The 16,382-nt window shown below is 38.2% G+C and overlaps 1 protein-coding gene across 2 annotated transcripts; it reads left to right on the forward strand.

Moving 5' to 3' along the window:
- Positions 1-9,529: 9,529 nt before the first annotated feature.
- emc9 (ER membrane protein complex subunit 9) lies at positions 9,530-16,031 on the forward strand. Of its 2 annotated transcripts, none has more exons than XM_036572102.1 (6): positions 9,530-9,676; positions 12,699-12,902; positions 14,774-14,850; positions 15,146-15,215; positions 15,404-15,498; positions 15,709-16,031. In XM_036572102.1, exons 2-6 carry the CDS (start codon positions 12,708-12,710, stop codon positions 15,887-15,889), a joined length of 618 nt encoding a protein of 205 aa, XP_036427995.1. In that variant the 5' UTR covers positions 9,530-9,676; positions 12,699-12,707; the 3' UTR covers positions 15,890-16,031. The 2 variants fall into 2 exon arrangements, with proteins under 2 accessions (XP_036427995.1, XP_036427996.1); XM_036572103.1 differs by having other exon boundaries at positions 12,702-12,902.
- Positions 16,032-16,382: the final 351 nt, after the last annotated feature.

Raw genomic sequence — 16,382 nt, forward strand, 5'->3', positions numbered from 1 at the left:
ATGATTGGTCCATGTGTAATACAGGGACAGGTGATCTATTAGGATTGGTCCATGTGTCACAGCAGGTTCATTTTTCTGACCCACTTCTAGCTTTCACTTTCTATTTCTTACACTTCTCCTCCCTCATTCATTTTTTTCCGATACATAACTGCAGTTTGGATTCCATCATTACTAAGAGGCTCTTTGTTCCTAAACCTGACAGTCAGTTAATCGCTGCTCCCTCAGGGACACACAAAGCACATGAAAATCTTTTTAAAAGTCAGAGTTTTGCCGTGTGAATAGTGCCAGAATCTGAGAAGTGTTCCTTATAATGCAACATTAGGAAGAGGGTAAAAGCCCCAAATAAGCCCACTTAACTCTGAGTACATATATTTTTACATTTTTAGTGATTGTCTTATTATGAAATAAAAAATTCATCTCCCCTTTAATATAAATTTTAAATGATTTGTTTAAAAAAAATAAACAGAAAAGTCCCTTAAACATCACGTTTCATTACTGAAAAAATATAAATTACAATAATTAATAAGTTTATGAACAACAGGAACAACCAAGAAGGACTAATGAACAATTGTACTGGGAACCATTATTAATAAACATTTTCAACATTTTATGCCTTCAACCACGTTGATCTGCTTTACTGAACATGTTGTGCGTGTGTATAAGTTGTGCTTAGAGTTTTGAAGAGCAAAGCAAACATGAAAAGATGCTGTAAAGATCCTTCATATTTTGTGAAGACTGTAAGAAGATGGTGTCGTACCTTCACTACAGCTCCTAATATGATATCAGCCCACCACAATGAGGGTTGGGCAGTGTGCTTTGAAAAAGTAGTGATGGCTGAATACTGAATACACTAAATGTGTTCAGTAATGTATTCTGTTACAATACGTAAAAACATAACATATTCAGAATACAGTAGGAATACATGTAACATGGACACTGATGAGGAACATGGGGAAAACTACTGTTGTAATTTGTATTTAATTCACACTGTTTCTCGCGGTTACTGTTTGGCAGTTTTCTCAACATTATTTTGGCTCTGATTGCCTGCTTTGGTTCAGTGCTGCTCCCATAATCCCTCTGTCGTCTCATAAAACAAGCAACAATTTGCATTATCCTAACAACACCATCTTGCAAACAACTATGAACACATATGATTTTCAGTTAATAACATGTATCTAACTTGCCCCAGGAGCCTTGAGTATGAGTCCAGTACAACACTGATAAGCGACTTACTCGTAAAGTTCTATCATCTTTCAAGAAAAGTTTAGTAATGCTGAGATTGACAGCTGCTCATCACATTGGTTTATCAGTCTACTCAGGCTTCAGCAGGAACTTCACGCACTGTGCGCTGATTTTAAAATAAGTGAATAAACAAGCATTGATGTGTTTCTTTAAAAGATGGTATATATTTATCACATTTAGTCGGTAAGTATTCTAAAAGTTTTCTCCTATAAAAAATAACTGTGTACTGTGGACTGAATACAGATACCTAATTTCTGTATTCTGGATAAATATTCCCAATACTTGTATTCCGATACATCCCTGACCACAATGCATTTGAGGAGCTGTCATGCTAAATTGTAGCTGACTATGCTTCAAGCAAACGTCAGAAGGTCAAGGAGTTCTTCAGCTGCTCTTTAAAGTCAGACTGAGGTTCATCAGTCAAGTCACAGCCACATTAAAACCAGACGACACGCTTTGAATTTGAAGACATTCTTATTTAAAAACAATGTCTGAAATAAAACCGAAAGCAAAGTAGGAATGAAATAAAGTGTAAATAGAGCTACTAAGTGGCTTTAGGAAGAAGCTCACACAAACCAGCCAAAGAGCGAAATGTGGAATGTACGATTGCGGTTCACCTGGATTTTGGTTTGTGTCACAAACATACAGTCAAATTCCCCAGACATGGATGAAGCCTAATCCTGTACTAAAATGTGACGCCAATGATGGTCCCACTGTTAGACTAGACTTAAAGGAGAATTCTACAATTCTTCAAAATTTCTGTGTAATTAAATAGTTAAGATGTAAAGTCACTCAGAGTGGTTCTATAGAAACTTACACAGCCAGAATCGTTCAGTACAGAGCCCTGATGATGACATCCTGTATAAATAAAATTAATGCATGGCCACACCTTATTAACGCATAGAAATTAGATCCTAATGCGTGGCCTCGACTTAGTAAGGCGTGGGAATGAGATGATTAAGTCGTGGCCTTGACTTAGTAAGCCGTGATCTCGTTCCCATGCCTTACTAAGTCGTGGCCACGACTTAATCATCTCATTCCCATGCCTTACTAAGTCGTGGCCACGCATTATTTTTATTTATACAGGATGTCACCAGCGGGGCTCTGTAGTTTTCCCTAGTTCATGTATCTTTTTCAAGCCTGGACAATGAAAAGGGCCAATGTCCTGATGTTAGTGTACTGGTTTACTCACATTGTAAGACTGCAGCTCCTATGTTGACCTATGGCAAAAAAATGTGAAGTACCCCCTAAACACACACACCCGCGCGTGCGCGTTTATTAAAATGTAAATAAAGAGAGAAATAGATTAAGATAGTGTTATATATTACCTTAATCTCCTCTTTTTTCTCTTAATTTATATTTATAGTTCTCCTGTCTTTATATTTATTTATTTACTTATTTTTTTTATTTTATTTTGTGTTGTTCAGCCCTGTCAACACGTGAATATCATGATCAATTTCTATCCATCATCGGCGTTAAACAACAAAATGCAACCGTAATTCAGCATTGAATCAGTGTTCTTCTGCTATCTGGGGAGTACATGGAGGAGGATCTCTGGTGGATACGCGCTCTCGGAGACCTGTTTCTCCAACGTGAGGCGATGTCTGCCTGTAAAAACGCAGATGGGGCTAAAATGATCAGAGCAGCGCTGAGTTCACTGAGAAACAGTATATAATTCAGTCTGTAAAGATGGGGAAGAAAAACACAGAGCCGATTCGGACAGAAATAAAATTACAGGAGCACCTGAAAGAAGAAAATCACCCCATGACCCCATGTAAATTTGATCCTGTAAGTCCGAATTGGGTTTACATTGTGAATGGAACTCCATGGGATTTTGATAAGTTGCCAAAAGGTAGTTTTAATACCATCTGACAACCTTACTGAATATTGAGGTTGTGACAACGTTGTAACAATCTTGTTCAGACAACGTAAACGGCACCACCTTTTGACAACATTGTGACAATGTTGTAAGAAAGTAGACAACGTTGTGACAATGTTGTGTATTTTCTGGGAAAAAGCTACAGTTCCACTTTTTTCCTACCAACATCTTACGTCTCAGAATAGAACACGATGAATTTCCTCCATTTCGGTGTTTTACCGACGTCTCACCTACGTATGTGTGCTTTCTGGGACCAATCAGTCCCCTGTAGCAGTAATGCTAACCAATCAGTCCCCTGTAGCAGTAATGCTAACCACTCAGTACCATGTAGCTGTAATTCTAACCAATCAGCACTCAGTATCATTAGGCTGAATGAATAACTGACTCTAAATGTAGGTATTGTGATATAAACTGAGTCTGTTCTACAGTTTCTCATTAGGCTGAATAAACCAGCTGGACAGGTTTCTCCCTTTTAGCCCTTCTTTTCCAACCAAAACTTAACGACAAAACACGAGCAATATGTGCAGAATCTGAACTCAACGAGTAAAACTGAATAAAAAATAAACTACAAGTGACAGAATGGTGATTTATTTTTATTATTTCACATAAATCATTAGACCTGGAGCTCTTTGAGGTTCCCCACTGCAGTGCTGCGAGCAGTGGGCGGACGCAGGGGTTTCTCATAAAGTGGACAGGGCCTGTATCAGCAAACGGTACAGAGACTCGGCTCCTTGGATGAAAATGAATCACCGGATGTTCCATTCATTGATCCGAACAGTTCGTTCGTACGAACCGAATCAGTTAAATGAACTGAACTCTCCCAGCGCTCTTAGTGCAGGAAGCCATCTAGCGTTTGACCGAGGAACTGCACCGGATCTCTTTCGAGAAACTGAGTTTTATTCAGTTCTTATTATTATTTAAATTTGCGACCTTGTGTTTACATTTACGAGCTGAACGCTTTTCTAGTGGGTTTTATTATTTTATTTTAAAACCGTTGGCACAAAATTAACTCCACGCACGGGCCTACAGCAGGACCCCATCGTGTACTGGCTGGAATTACTCATGGAATTTTTTTCGAGTCACGTTATATATTGATGACGTCATCGATGGGATTGTGCCGTCATTGTGTGACGTCATAGTGCCGCCCTGAAAAACTATATATATGTGGGTGTAAAACCTCCACTTTCCACTATTGCACTTCAGAAGTGCGCCGTGTGGTTCAGATCTCTGTGAGTACTGAAAGCAATTTGTTCATTGATTTACTGGAACCAGTTTATCGAACGGTTTTCAGTGCAGTGTCCTGAAAAATGGACAGTTCTATTAAAGACCTAAAAGCTGCTGTTGGTGACGCACTACAGAACACAGCTCATGTGTACAGTCAAGCCCTGGATAAACTGGAGAAAGTCCAGGAAGAAGTGTCCCAAGTGAGAGAGCAGCTCGAGACCAATCAAATTGTGGAGATAGAGCAGAACATGACTGTGCAACACTACCTGCTGGTACTGCTGGAGGAGCTGACAGCAGCGCAGGGAAAGAAGCACGAGGAGACAGGACTGGGAGCAGGAGACGACCTCCTGACAAACTACCAGGACCTGGAGAGAGAAAACAGTCAGCTGAAAGACAGACTGTTCAGGATGGAGATGGAGATGAAGGAGGAACGAGAGAGGTGGAAAGCAGAAAAGCAGGAGGTAATGAGGAGATCAGAGGAACACCTGGAGGAAATGTCCATCAACAGGGCCATGATGGAGCAACAGGTGAGGGATGTGGAGAGTGAAAACCTCCAGCTGAAAAAGAGACTCTCCAGGATGGAGATGGAGATGAAGGAGGAACGAGAGAGGTGGGTAACAGAAAAGGAGGAGATGATGAAGATAACAAAGGAGTTCATGCTGTTAATCTGCAGCTCCTTGGCCTCGATGGGGCAGAATGTGAGGGATGTAGAGAGAGAAAGGGACGATAGAATAGAAAAGAGAGGAGATGAGAAAGAACTGAAAAAAAGGAAGAAGGAGCAGAAAAAGAAGGATAAGGAGCTGAAAAAGCAGATGAAGGAGGAGGAGAAGAGGGTGAGGAATTTGGAGCGTGAAAGGGAGAAAGAAAGGAAAGTAGAGGAGAAAGAAAGGAAGAAGGAGCAGAAAAAGAAGGATGAGGAGCTGAAAAAGCAGATGAAGGAGCTGCAGGAGGAAAGGAGCTCAGGAAAGAGGAGCTTCTGGAGAAGACTGTGGAGAAGGAACTAAAAGAGACCCTGAAAGAAAGGAGGAGTGAGTGAAGGAGTGAGTGAATGAGATTTCTCCCTGAAATGAGCGAATAAAAACGTATCTAGAACCATTGAGTTGTGTTTGAGTGGTTTCTGTTTCCACTGTACTCCGAAATACACACATCACCATGTGTGCACTGTGTCTGATTAATACTAAGAATAATTATTATAATAATAATCAATTAATGTTGCATTTAAAACATTGAGTTTAATCCAACATTTCCGCACAAATTCATGTGTACAGAGGTTAATAAACTACGTCTCCCATAATTCTCCCTAAAGGCCTCAACACTGACAACTATGATTTTAATTTTTCATTTAGAGCACAACTTTGAATAAATGAGTGGGAAATTTAATTGCAAACACACACCAATCAGGCATAACATTGTGACCACCTCCTTGTTTCTATGCTCATTGTCCATTTTATCAGCTCCACTTACTATATAGGTGCACTTTGCAGTTCTACAGTTACAGACTGTAGTCCATCTGTTTCTCTGCATACTTTGTTAGCCCCCTTTTACCATGTTCTTCAGTGGTCAGGACCCCCATGGACCCTCACAGAGCAGGTACTATTTGGGTGGTGGGTCTCAGCACTGCAGTAACACTGATGTGGTAGTAGTGTGTTAGTGTGTGTTGTGCTGGTACGAGTGGATCAGACACAGCAGTGCTGCTGGAGTTTTTAAACACTGTGTCCACTCACTGTCCACTCTATTAGGCGCTCCTACCTTGTCGGTCCACCTTGTAGATGTAAAGTCAGAGACAACTGCTGCACAGTTTGTGTTGGTCATCCTCTAGTCCTTCATCAGTGGTCACAGGACGCTTTTGGCTGTGTGTTTTTGGTTGGTGGACTATTCTCAGTCCAGCAGTGACACTGAGGTGTTTAAAAATTCCAGCTGCACTGCTGTGTCTGATCCACTCAGACCAGCACAACACACACTAACACACCACCACCACGTTCTATGATTATCTACAGTATATAATATAATATGCTTTTCTGTGCACATGAAGATCATCACTAAAGAACTCTGACCAACTTCATGTCTTTTTATGGAGGGAGCACAAATAGTCCTGCTTAACTGCTTAATTTAATGCAGTACAGTATGTGAAATGCAGAATACAAATGGTTGATAATTTTATTTTAAATGATTTAAATATTATTTAAAAATGCACTATATATTTTTTATTTTATTGTGGTGATATTTAGTTGTTCTACCTTTTGGTCACCTACCTATTGTTACCTGAGGTAGCAATATGAGAATTGCCACATCAGCCCTGTAAAATTTCTAGACAATTGATCAGTGGCTTCATTTATTAACCTCAGAGGAGTGTATTGGTAGCTATGCTCCCAGTGCAGTCTAAGGTACATAGATGTTAGTTTAGTCAATGGATTTCTGGACATTGTGTGTCCAGGGCTTTAATTAATTTTTTTCCTGGACATGCAACTGAAAACTTGGGCAGTTCAGGGAAATCCATGGACAGCTAAAATGACCAGCCATTTATTTGACAGCTTAATTGATCAGACGTACATCATTCCAGGCCATCCAATCTGCACTCATTTCTCCTCAGTTTTGATGAACAATAATGTGACAATTAATGGCCCAATCTCTGAAAGGAAAACTGTAACTGGGAGTAATGCAACAACACTTACAAACAAAAAGAAACATTAAACATTGAAACCACACATTTTACTTTTTCAACTTACTTTTAATAAATCTGAACGTCCAGGAAGACAGTAGTATTGCAAGGACCGAAGTGGACAGGGAAGCCCCCCTGGCTTTGGTGCTGAGGGTGTGAAAGCCCACAGAGGGTGGCCAATCCCTTTTTGTTCTATACTGAAAAATGGAATAAGCACATGGCTCTGGGGTCTTTGTGTCCTGGCGCACTGAAAGGCCAAAAAAATGATCTTCAGGGCAATATGAAGGAAATTCAGGTTGCCTCAGCCTTGTCAGAGATCTGTTTACTGAAACCTTCAGTGTTACTTGCCATAACGTCACCACACTCACAGAGTCCTTTAGCTTTGAAAAGACAACAACAACAACAACAATACACAAATACAACACAGTAAAAACTAACATTGTTTCGTCTTGACAATTTTAGCCCTAAGTTCTCTCTTAACAATGATCTCACTCTAGAACATTATGCAAGAAATTGTTCTACAGCAAAATAAACTCACATAACAATCGTTACATCTTAATGACGGATCTTTTCCAGTAAAGATACTTGTTTAATATTCATGCAACAACTAGACGTGACTGTGTTCACACTACTATCTTTAGTTTCGAAAATACAAAAATACAGGTCACAACAATTCACTAATCAAGGGTAAAGAAAACAAAACATCACATCAAGAATATAAAGTAAAATATGTATTTTAAACATGTAAGTAAAATATATCTTTTCATCATGTAAGTCTTCATAGAGATATGTTTGTCATGGAGGGCTGGTAGGCAAAATGCAACCCAAAGGTCCTGCAATGTGATAGTTGCCAATCAATTACAAGTAAAAACAGTTTTCTCTTTAACAATACAATAGAAAACTCTCTAAAATATCCAGACCTATAATGCACATTTTTTAAAATTTCCCTCATGGATTCAGTCATTAGCTCTTGTAATTATTCAGGAAGCACTGATACGGGAATTTTTGGGCTGATACTGATATTCAATATTATTTATGTACATATCTGCCGAGGTATATGCATTTACCAAACTTAGAAATTGCGATTAAATCTCTTGAATTAGCCTTATGAAGATATGCAAGATGTTTTAGATGCGAATCGGCTTGAAATTCATTCTTTTACTCACATTTAGCAAGCTAAAGATTCTCCACAAGGGGGCACAATTTCTAATAAAACAGCTTTTGGTGTGTCACATCAGTGATATTGTATGTCCTTCTTTATTCAGAGTAAAATTCATTAAATTTAATGCCAACAACACGTTCCAAAAAGGTTGCGATGGCTTCATTTTCAGATTCTCAGCCAGATACTTTGAGGCTTTGAGGAGCCCATGGCTAGTAAGTGTTAGCACAAGGTTTGAAGAGTCAGAGAATTTGTTATACTTGACAATTGCCATCAGCTGACAGTTCTTGACCTTCCTAACTAGTCCCAATGAGTCAATAAAACTGTAACGAGTTAATTACGCTCTTAGCCTTTACAACTTTTTGCAAACTTTATTATGCTACACTTACTTTTTTTTACTTTTTTCTATTTTTAAGTTCAAATATTAAGTAACTGTACATCAGCATTTGCAGACAAATGTCATGTTTTAAGTTTACACCCCACTTCCACTTCAGTGTCACTGCAGTGCTGAGACCTGACCATTGAAGAACAGGGTAAAAGAGGGTAGCAAAGCATGCAGGGAAACAGATGGACTACAGTCTGTAATTGTAGAACTACAAAGTCCAGCTTTGTGGTAAGTGGCGCTGATACAATGGACAATCAGTGTTGATACAAAGAGGGCGTTTAATGTTATGGCTTATTGGTGTGTATGGTGTGTTCAAAATGTTTTGATACTATACTGCTATTCACCGATGCTGTGCTTATAAAGTCGCAAAATGATGGCTTCACAAACGTTTCAGCTCCATTTTTAACTGAGGCGAAATAAACGGCGACTCTAAATGTTTTGAATGCAACCAGCAGATGGCGCAGGTCTGCGCTCTCCCTCAGAGGCCAAGAGACCTTGGAGGTGCTAGATTTAAACATGTCTGTGGGTTTAAAAGCATAGTATAACTTGCTCGTCCTACGTGGTTGAATCTAGATCATAATAAAAGCACAATACAACTCGGCGACAAGTTAAATTAATAAATAATCAGATCATCTTCTCGGTCATGTTGGTCGAACAGCTGTAAACAAAACCACCCACTCTGATTGGTCCTCGTCTGTGAGTAAGGCAGCCCCCTAGCGGACTGGCATGCGCATTGAACAGATGACGTTTTGTGTTACTTTTTTATATAAAATTAAATTGTGAAAGCTATATTATTATTATTATTATTGTTGTTGTTTATGATTATTATAATTCTTCAGCCTATGATAAGGACGTTAACGCTGCAAAGACGGTACAGGAAAGTTAGATTAAGCTGAACTTTTGAATCAATTCGACCGATTCATTGAAAATAACCGGTTCAAACGAACGACTCATTCACGAATCAGACATCACTAGCTTGACAGAAGGCGGCAGAGTCCCTTTCCCCTGTAGCCTACATTGTTCGTTAGAGCTACGTGTTTTAGTGTTTATATGTAGTGTTTTGGTGCCTTTTTCTCCTCTGGTTTTGTGTATTTCTATCTTTATTTATCCTGGAAAGACCAACGGAAGGTATGTTATTATTACCCTCGTATTTTATTAACAGTGTTCGTTTCTCGACATTGTCGATATCGCCCGGACTGATGCAGCAGCGCCAGATCACTGTCGGTTTTATTAGATGACCAGATGCTTTTATGAACGGACAGACAAGACAGACCTTCCATTTCAACAGATAAACCCACACTGACTGCGATCTTTACTGTCCTGCTGATTAAAAAGCTGAAAAAGAAGCAAACCGTGGCGAATCCTGTTAGCTAGCATGGCTAGCATAGCACTCTAGAGGATGCTGTGTGGTGCTAATGGGTGTCACACAGCACTCTGAGCGTTCTGTTACTGTGAGGTGCTGTTTTTCTGTTTGAGGTGTTTACAGCAGTAAACAGATCCAGATCAGCGCTTATGCGATCCACAGAAAAGCATCCTGAGTCTTAAAACTGGACAGAAATGTTAGCGAAATGTTTTTTTCTTTTCAGTAAATGTTTTAGCTTTGGGCTTTGCTAAATGTTAGCTAGAGAGAGAAGATCATCTATTGTGTACATTGGGGAAAGGGGAATTCCACCAATTTTTCAAAAATAAAAAACTGAATAATTCAGTCCTTGAGGTGTAAACAAAGTCATTCAGAGTGGTTTGATATGAAAAGGTTCAATGTAGAGAAACTTACTGACTCAGATTTCTTTACAGTGGTGGTGATAGGAACCAGGGGTCACGATGACTGCAACACAAATATAGCCATTTATTTACTATCCAAAACCACCAGTGAACCCACATATGCCTTCTGAGTCTTTATATGTAATGTGATTGTGATAAAATAGGCATACATTTAAAAAAATAAGTTTTCTTTAGGGACTGTTTTGCTGTACAACACTTTGCGGGTGACCCTCTGCTGTGAATGGATGAAGGTCAATGGATTAAAATGCATTTTAAGTCAAAACCTGATCATAAAACAATGTGTCAGAGATCAGGCAGCGAATTCATAACCATGTCATGTAATAACTTTCTATGAGGGAGCTTTCAGAGGCAGTAAACTCTTCTAATGTGTGGTTTCTATCACCGTCACTGTGAACAATTCTGACTGAGTTTCTCTGAAATGGAGCTTTTCACACCAAACCACTCTGAATGATTGTTTACATCTCAACCTTTTAATTATACAGAATTTTTTGAAAAATTGGTGGAATTCCCCTTTAACTGCCTTTTCCCCCTCAAGTTCAGATAATAAAGCACCATCAATGCCAACCACAAAGGTGGTGTAGCATTAACTAGCATGCAGCAGCTTCTAGTCTGTTCCCTTATTAATACATACGTTCTAGAATTTTTTTTGTAGCTGGCATTTTATTATGAGAAGATGAGGCCTGTAAACCATTTGAGTGAGTAGAGAATGATATTTGCTGTTCAGTTAAAGGGACATTCCAAGCTAATACCAGCATTTAATATTATTTGTTGTATTTTGCAATAGTGTGTTACGCAGCATTGCATCCTTCAGCCTCATCAGTTTCACAGAATTCATGATTTTATATCCTTTTTGTGTTTTCGTGCATCAATGTTCCCTCACTGCAATACGCAGTGCATTGTGCAAACACATCATGCAACCATTAGGAATCCCCCCACAGCAATAAAGAAATCCACTGATGTACAGCTTTTGTAGAGGCTTATAATTAGTGAGATGATATTCAGCTTCTTCTATAACATTTGATATCCGTCTTCTGTATTTGCCAGAAAGCAGGAAAAATTCAAACAGCCTGCAATTGTAGTTCTTCAGTGGGTTTTCATAGTCTTTATGCCAGAAAATACCACCCTAGAGACTGCAGACACCGTAGGAGACAAAAAGGAATGTTCACAGACGTAGTGATTGTTAATTTTTTCATTTTTGCCAAAGCGGCACTTGCAAATTATTCTTTGGGTTACCAAACATGGATTTTATTGGTAGTGACCATTTTCACACAAAAATGTATGCCAAATGTAAGATCATGAACTCTGTCTCTCTCTCTCTCTCTCTCTCTCTCTCTCTCTCTCTCTCTCTCTATATATATATATATATATATATATATATATACATATATAGTCAGAACAAAACCCTGTATCTCCAAAATGAGAACTTTTCAGGAGAAGGAAAAACATACTCTACTTTTTAATGTAGATCAATGGAACCAGACATTTTTCCGAGTCATCCTGGGTCATTTCTGTTGGTCCATCCATCATGAAATTTACGTACAATGTATAGGACAATGAATACTTTCAAATTATGTCGAAAACTGAAAAATGACAAAAACTGAGATATGAGGTAATATATATATAACTTTAAAAAAGGCAGTTGCCTTTATCTTGTGTCAAAATTTCATGATGAATGGACCAAGAGAAATTATGCAAAATTACTTGGAAAAACATATTTCTCGTTTTACTCCCATTTAAAGTTAAGAGCGTTTTTCCTTGTCCTGTAAAGTTACCTTTTCATGGTTTTGTTCTGACAGCAGCGATACATATGTGACATTTTGTGGCATTGTTTTTTTTGTTGTCCACGTCCATTATTTTCCCAAGAAGTGTTTTAATAAATACATGACATATACATGGTATATATAATCAAAAGTTTTTATAACACTAACTATATGTAAGATACTAAATGCACATAGGTATAAATACAAATATATGTGCAGATATAAAAATGCACATCATGTCCTTTTCAGTAAATTTTTTATAAAAGTTTTAATTTTGAAAACCTTTTTTGTCATTGACTCATAGCCTATAGCCTTGTCCTTTCACCCAGCTCCAGTTTGCACCTCCTTTCCTCATTTGAATCAGACCTATTGATGTATCTGTAGATATGACACTTCTTCAGTGTAAAGCCAGGACATCAGTTTAAAAAAAACCTTATTCAAAATAGTTACTCAAATGTTATTAATGGTTTTAGGCAGGAAATTGAAACAGGAATTGAACAGAGAGGCTAGACATAAGAAATATATCACATTTACTTGCTTGTTTCAGTCCTTAATAAAGAGACTCATTTTCTCTTGTCTCTATATTTCCGCTGTTTTCTTTTTCTTAGCAGTCAAAGATGAGTGAGGTGGAGCTGTCATGTCTGGCGTATGTGAAAATGTTCCTGCATGCCAGCACGTTTCCCCGCTGCAGTGTGAATGGACTGCTATTATCTTCCAGTCCAACAGAGGGCGCTGTATGTGTAACAGACTGTGTTCCTCTGCTTCACTCCCACCTGCCTCTGGCTCTCACCACACAGCTTGCGCTCACACAGGTAACAAATGGGCTCTAGTCTGTAACTAGAACTGCAAAGTGCATCTATGTAGTTAGTGGATCTGATAAAAGGGACAAATTGTGTCTCATTCAGAAAGACTAGTTGTGAGAGAGCTGTCAGAGATATGTACAGTTGTTTATTTCATTTATGGTTAAAGAAATTGCAGATCAGTTCATACACAGAATTGTATTGTAAATGGTATTTTGAAAAAGTCATTGGTGGGATTATCATCAGATCATATCATATTTGTAATATATCATAAAGGGGCTCGCCATTCGTAGGGGAGCGAGAGAGCAGTGTCTGCTAACATTGAGTTAACTGGACAGCTCACTACCCAGCACGCTGTCATTTATTAGCAAAAATAAATGCAATTGATTTAATGTTAGCTAGCTTGCAATCTGGAACAGTTGGAAACTTATTTAGGTGACCTATATTGATGTTTCAATAATAGTCAAGAACCACTGCATAGCAGCAAACAATCAAATGTCAAATGGTGCGTCAGCAAAATTGGAGCACATGTGGCTCAGCACTCAACATGAAATTATTTGCCGATAACACCAAAGAAGGTGATGATGCTGTAATTTGTGACTGTTTCATTGAATGTATCTTCCAACACCTTTTCCAAAAAAAGTTGGGATGCTGTACAAAATGTAAATACAGAATGCAGTGATGTGCAAAGCATTCAAAGATTCAGAGAATCTGGAGAAGTCCTTGCATGCAAGGGACAAGGCCGAAAACCAGTACTGGCTGGCTGTGATCTTTGGGCCCTCAGACGGCACTGCATTAAAAACAGACATGATTCAGTAGTGGACATCACTGCATGGGCTCAAACACTTCTGAAAACCACTGTCTGTGAAAACAGTTCGTCGCAATATTCACAAATGCAAGATAAAACTCTAAAACGCAAAGAAGAATATATATATATAAATAGGATCCAGAAATGCTGCCACCTTCTCTGGGCCCGAGCTCATTTAAAATGGACTGAGGGGAAGTGGAAAAGTGTCCTGTGGTCCGACGAATCAACATTTGAAATTCTTTTTGGAAATCATGGATGCCACATCCTCCAGGCTTAAAAGGAGAGGGATCATCCAGCTTATTGTCAGTGCACTGTTCAAAAGCCAGCATCCATAATGGTATAGGGGTGCATTAGTGCACGTAGCATGGGTGACTTGCACATCTGTGAAGGCATCATTTATGCTGAACGATATAAAAATAGGTTTTGGAGCAACATATGCTGCACAGCATCCCAACGTTTTTGGAAAAGGTGTTGTAAGATATAGTCAGTACAGTATCAATACAGTATCATCACTTTCTTTGGTGTTATCGTCAAATAATTTCGTGTTGAGTGCTGAGCCACGGGTGCATGCAGGGCATTATAAGGCAAAATTTTCCCAAAGACAACTTACATTTTAGATTTACTACTTACTTACTGTCAACATTAGACATAAAACTCAGAAGGCACGTTTAGGTTCACTGGTGGTTTTGGATAGTAAAAAATGGCTTTATTTGTGTTTATTGCCTATATTGGGACCCCTGGTTCCCATCACCACCACGGAAAAGAAATCTGAGTCAGTAAGTTGATATGAACTAATTCACATCAAACCACTCTGACTGACTTTGTTTACATCTCACTGATTGAATTATGCAGAATAATTAAAAATCTGTGGTTAACTCTCCAGGGAGATAGAATAGGGCGCCCCTGTATTAGGAGATGAAAATCAAAACCACAGAAAATGTCAGGCAACTTGTATAAATTAATGCAATGTTGCAAATTATGGCAGTTATATGGTAATATGGTAATTGACTAACTAAAATTATACTATGCATATCTAATTTACATATGAATTTTGAAATGTCAATGTTTTTTGCAGGTGGACGTATGGTGTGCACAAACACAGCAGAGGATTGTGGGATATTATCAGGCTAATGCGTGTCTATCAGATAGCAGGTATGTCTTTCTGTGTGTTGCTTGCACTTCTTGCATTCATTTGTTGATGAGAAGAGTCAAAGTAAAGATAGAGGAGTAGATGAAGGAGTGAAAAATAAGATAAAGACAAGGAGTACAAATTAAAAAAAAATATATATATATATATATGAGAGAGAGAGAGAAGATCAAGATCAAGATGGTGGAGCAAAGATTCAGATAAAGATCAGTGAGGAGCCGCAAAGGAGAGTCAGCTTAATTCCTAGTTATTTTCCAGTGGAATGCCTGCATTTTTTCTCTTTGTTGTTTCTTTGAACAGTCCGACTCCGTGTGCTCTGAAAATCGCAGATAAGATCGCAGAGCAGTTCAGTAATGCTGTTTTACTGATGGTAAGATGCTATATTTAATAACATTTTTTTTCACAGATGTTGTTCATTTCTACATGTTTTCTGCTGTTTGTTTTATTTAGCTTTTATGCACATTAGATTACTTTAATATACTGTAAAGCAGCTTTTCCCTTAAATGACAAGTTTATACAAGCATTATTTGTGTGTGTGTGTGTGTGTGTGTGTGTTAGATGGATGGTAGGAAAATGTCTCCCAGTTATCGTGTCCCCCCAATAGTGATGTATGAACATAAAGACTCTCGATGGACCCTAAAAGACAAACACACGTAAGAACGCCACTTACATACACTGCTGACCTCTTATTTATCCCATTACCAAACCTTGATAATGATTGTGATTAAATGTTTTTATTAATACATTAAAAAATATAAGGATGGATAATTTACTTTTTTATGGAATAATGCTGAATAATTCAGTGCTTTATGGAATGATGCTGAATAACTTTGTGTTTTACAAATTTTTGTTCTGTTTTGTAGAATAATGCTGCGTCAGTGGGAGGAAACTCGTTCGATTGCCAACCAGTTACTGAATTCATGTGATCACACGTTATTGGTGGATTTTGACAGCCATTTGGATGACATAACAAAAGACTGGACTAATCAGAAGCTAAATGCTAAGATAATGGAGCTGGCCTCTCCGGCTAATGGTAACATGTAAACTGTGTACAAGCATTATCTGTTGAGTAAGTTATTATTTTAAAACATTTTAGAAAAATCTAATTTACACTAATAACACTTTTTATATTTGTAAAATTTGTCTTGCTACTACATTCATAAAATATACTCTCCTTGCAAATGTGTTTAGAGTACAAACTGTACATGAAACACATTACTTTGGTAGATAATACAACTTTTATCTGTAAAATTATCAGATCATCTTATCATCTTATCAGAGTGGTTTGGTATGAAATATGTAATTCTAGAGAAACTTACTGACTCAGAACTGTTCTACAGTGGTGATGGGAACCAGACTATTGCCTCTGAATGCTACCTCACAGAGACATACAAAGGTTATGAATACATTGCCTGATGTCTGAGACATTGTTTTGGAATATATTTTTAAAGTACATGCAGGACAGACAGTTATAAGCACAGCACTGTGTGGCAATACAATACCCTAAGAAAACGGACGTTTTCAGATGTACCACTAT

The sequence above is a fragment of the Colossoma macropomum genome, unplaced genomic scaffold, assembly GCF_904425465.1.
Source record: "Colossoma macropomum unplaced genomic scaffold, Colossoma_macropomum, whole genome shotgun sequence".
Classification (NCBI taxonomy): Eukaryota; Metazoa; Chordata; class Actinopteri; order Characiformes; family Serrasalmidae; genus Colossoma; species Colossoma macropomum.

Bases quoted from the DNA above. Each gene is read 5' to 3' on its own strand.
- emc9 (XM_036572102.1), top strand. From the start codon at position 12,708: ATGAGTGAGGTGGAGCTGTCATGTCTGGCGTATGTGAAAATGTTCCTG. The intron at 12,903-14,773 runs GTAACAAATGGG...TGTTTTTTGCAG, and splicing joins CACAGCTTGCGCTCACACAG to GTGGACGTATGGTGTGCACA. The intron at 15,216-15,403 runs GTAAGATGCTAT...TGTGTGTGTTAG, and splicing joins GTAATGCTGTTTTACTGATG to ATGGATGGTAGGAAAATGTC.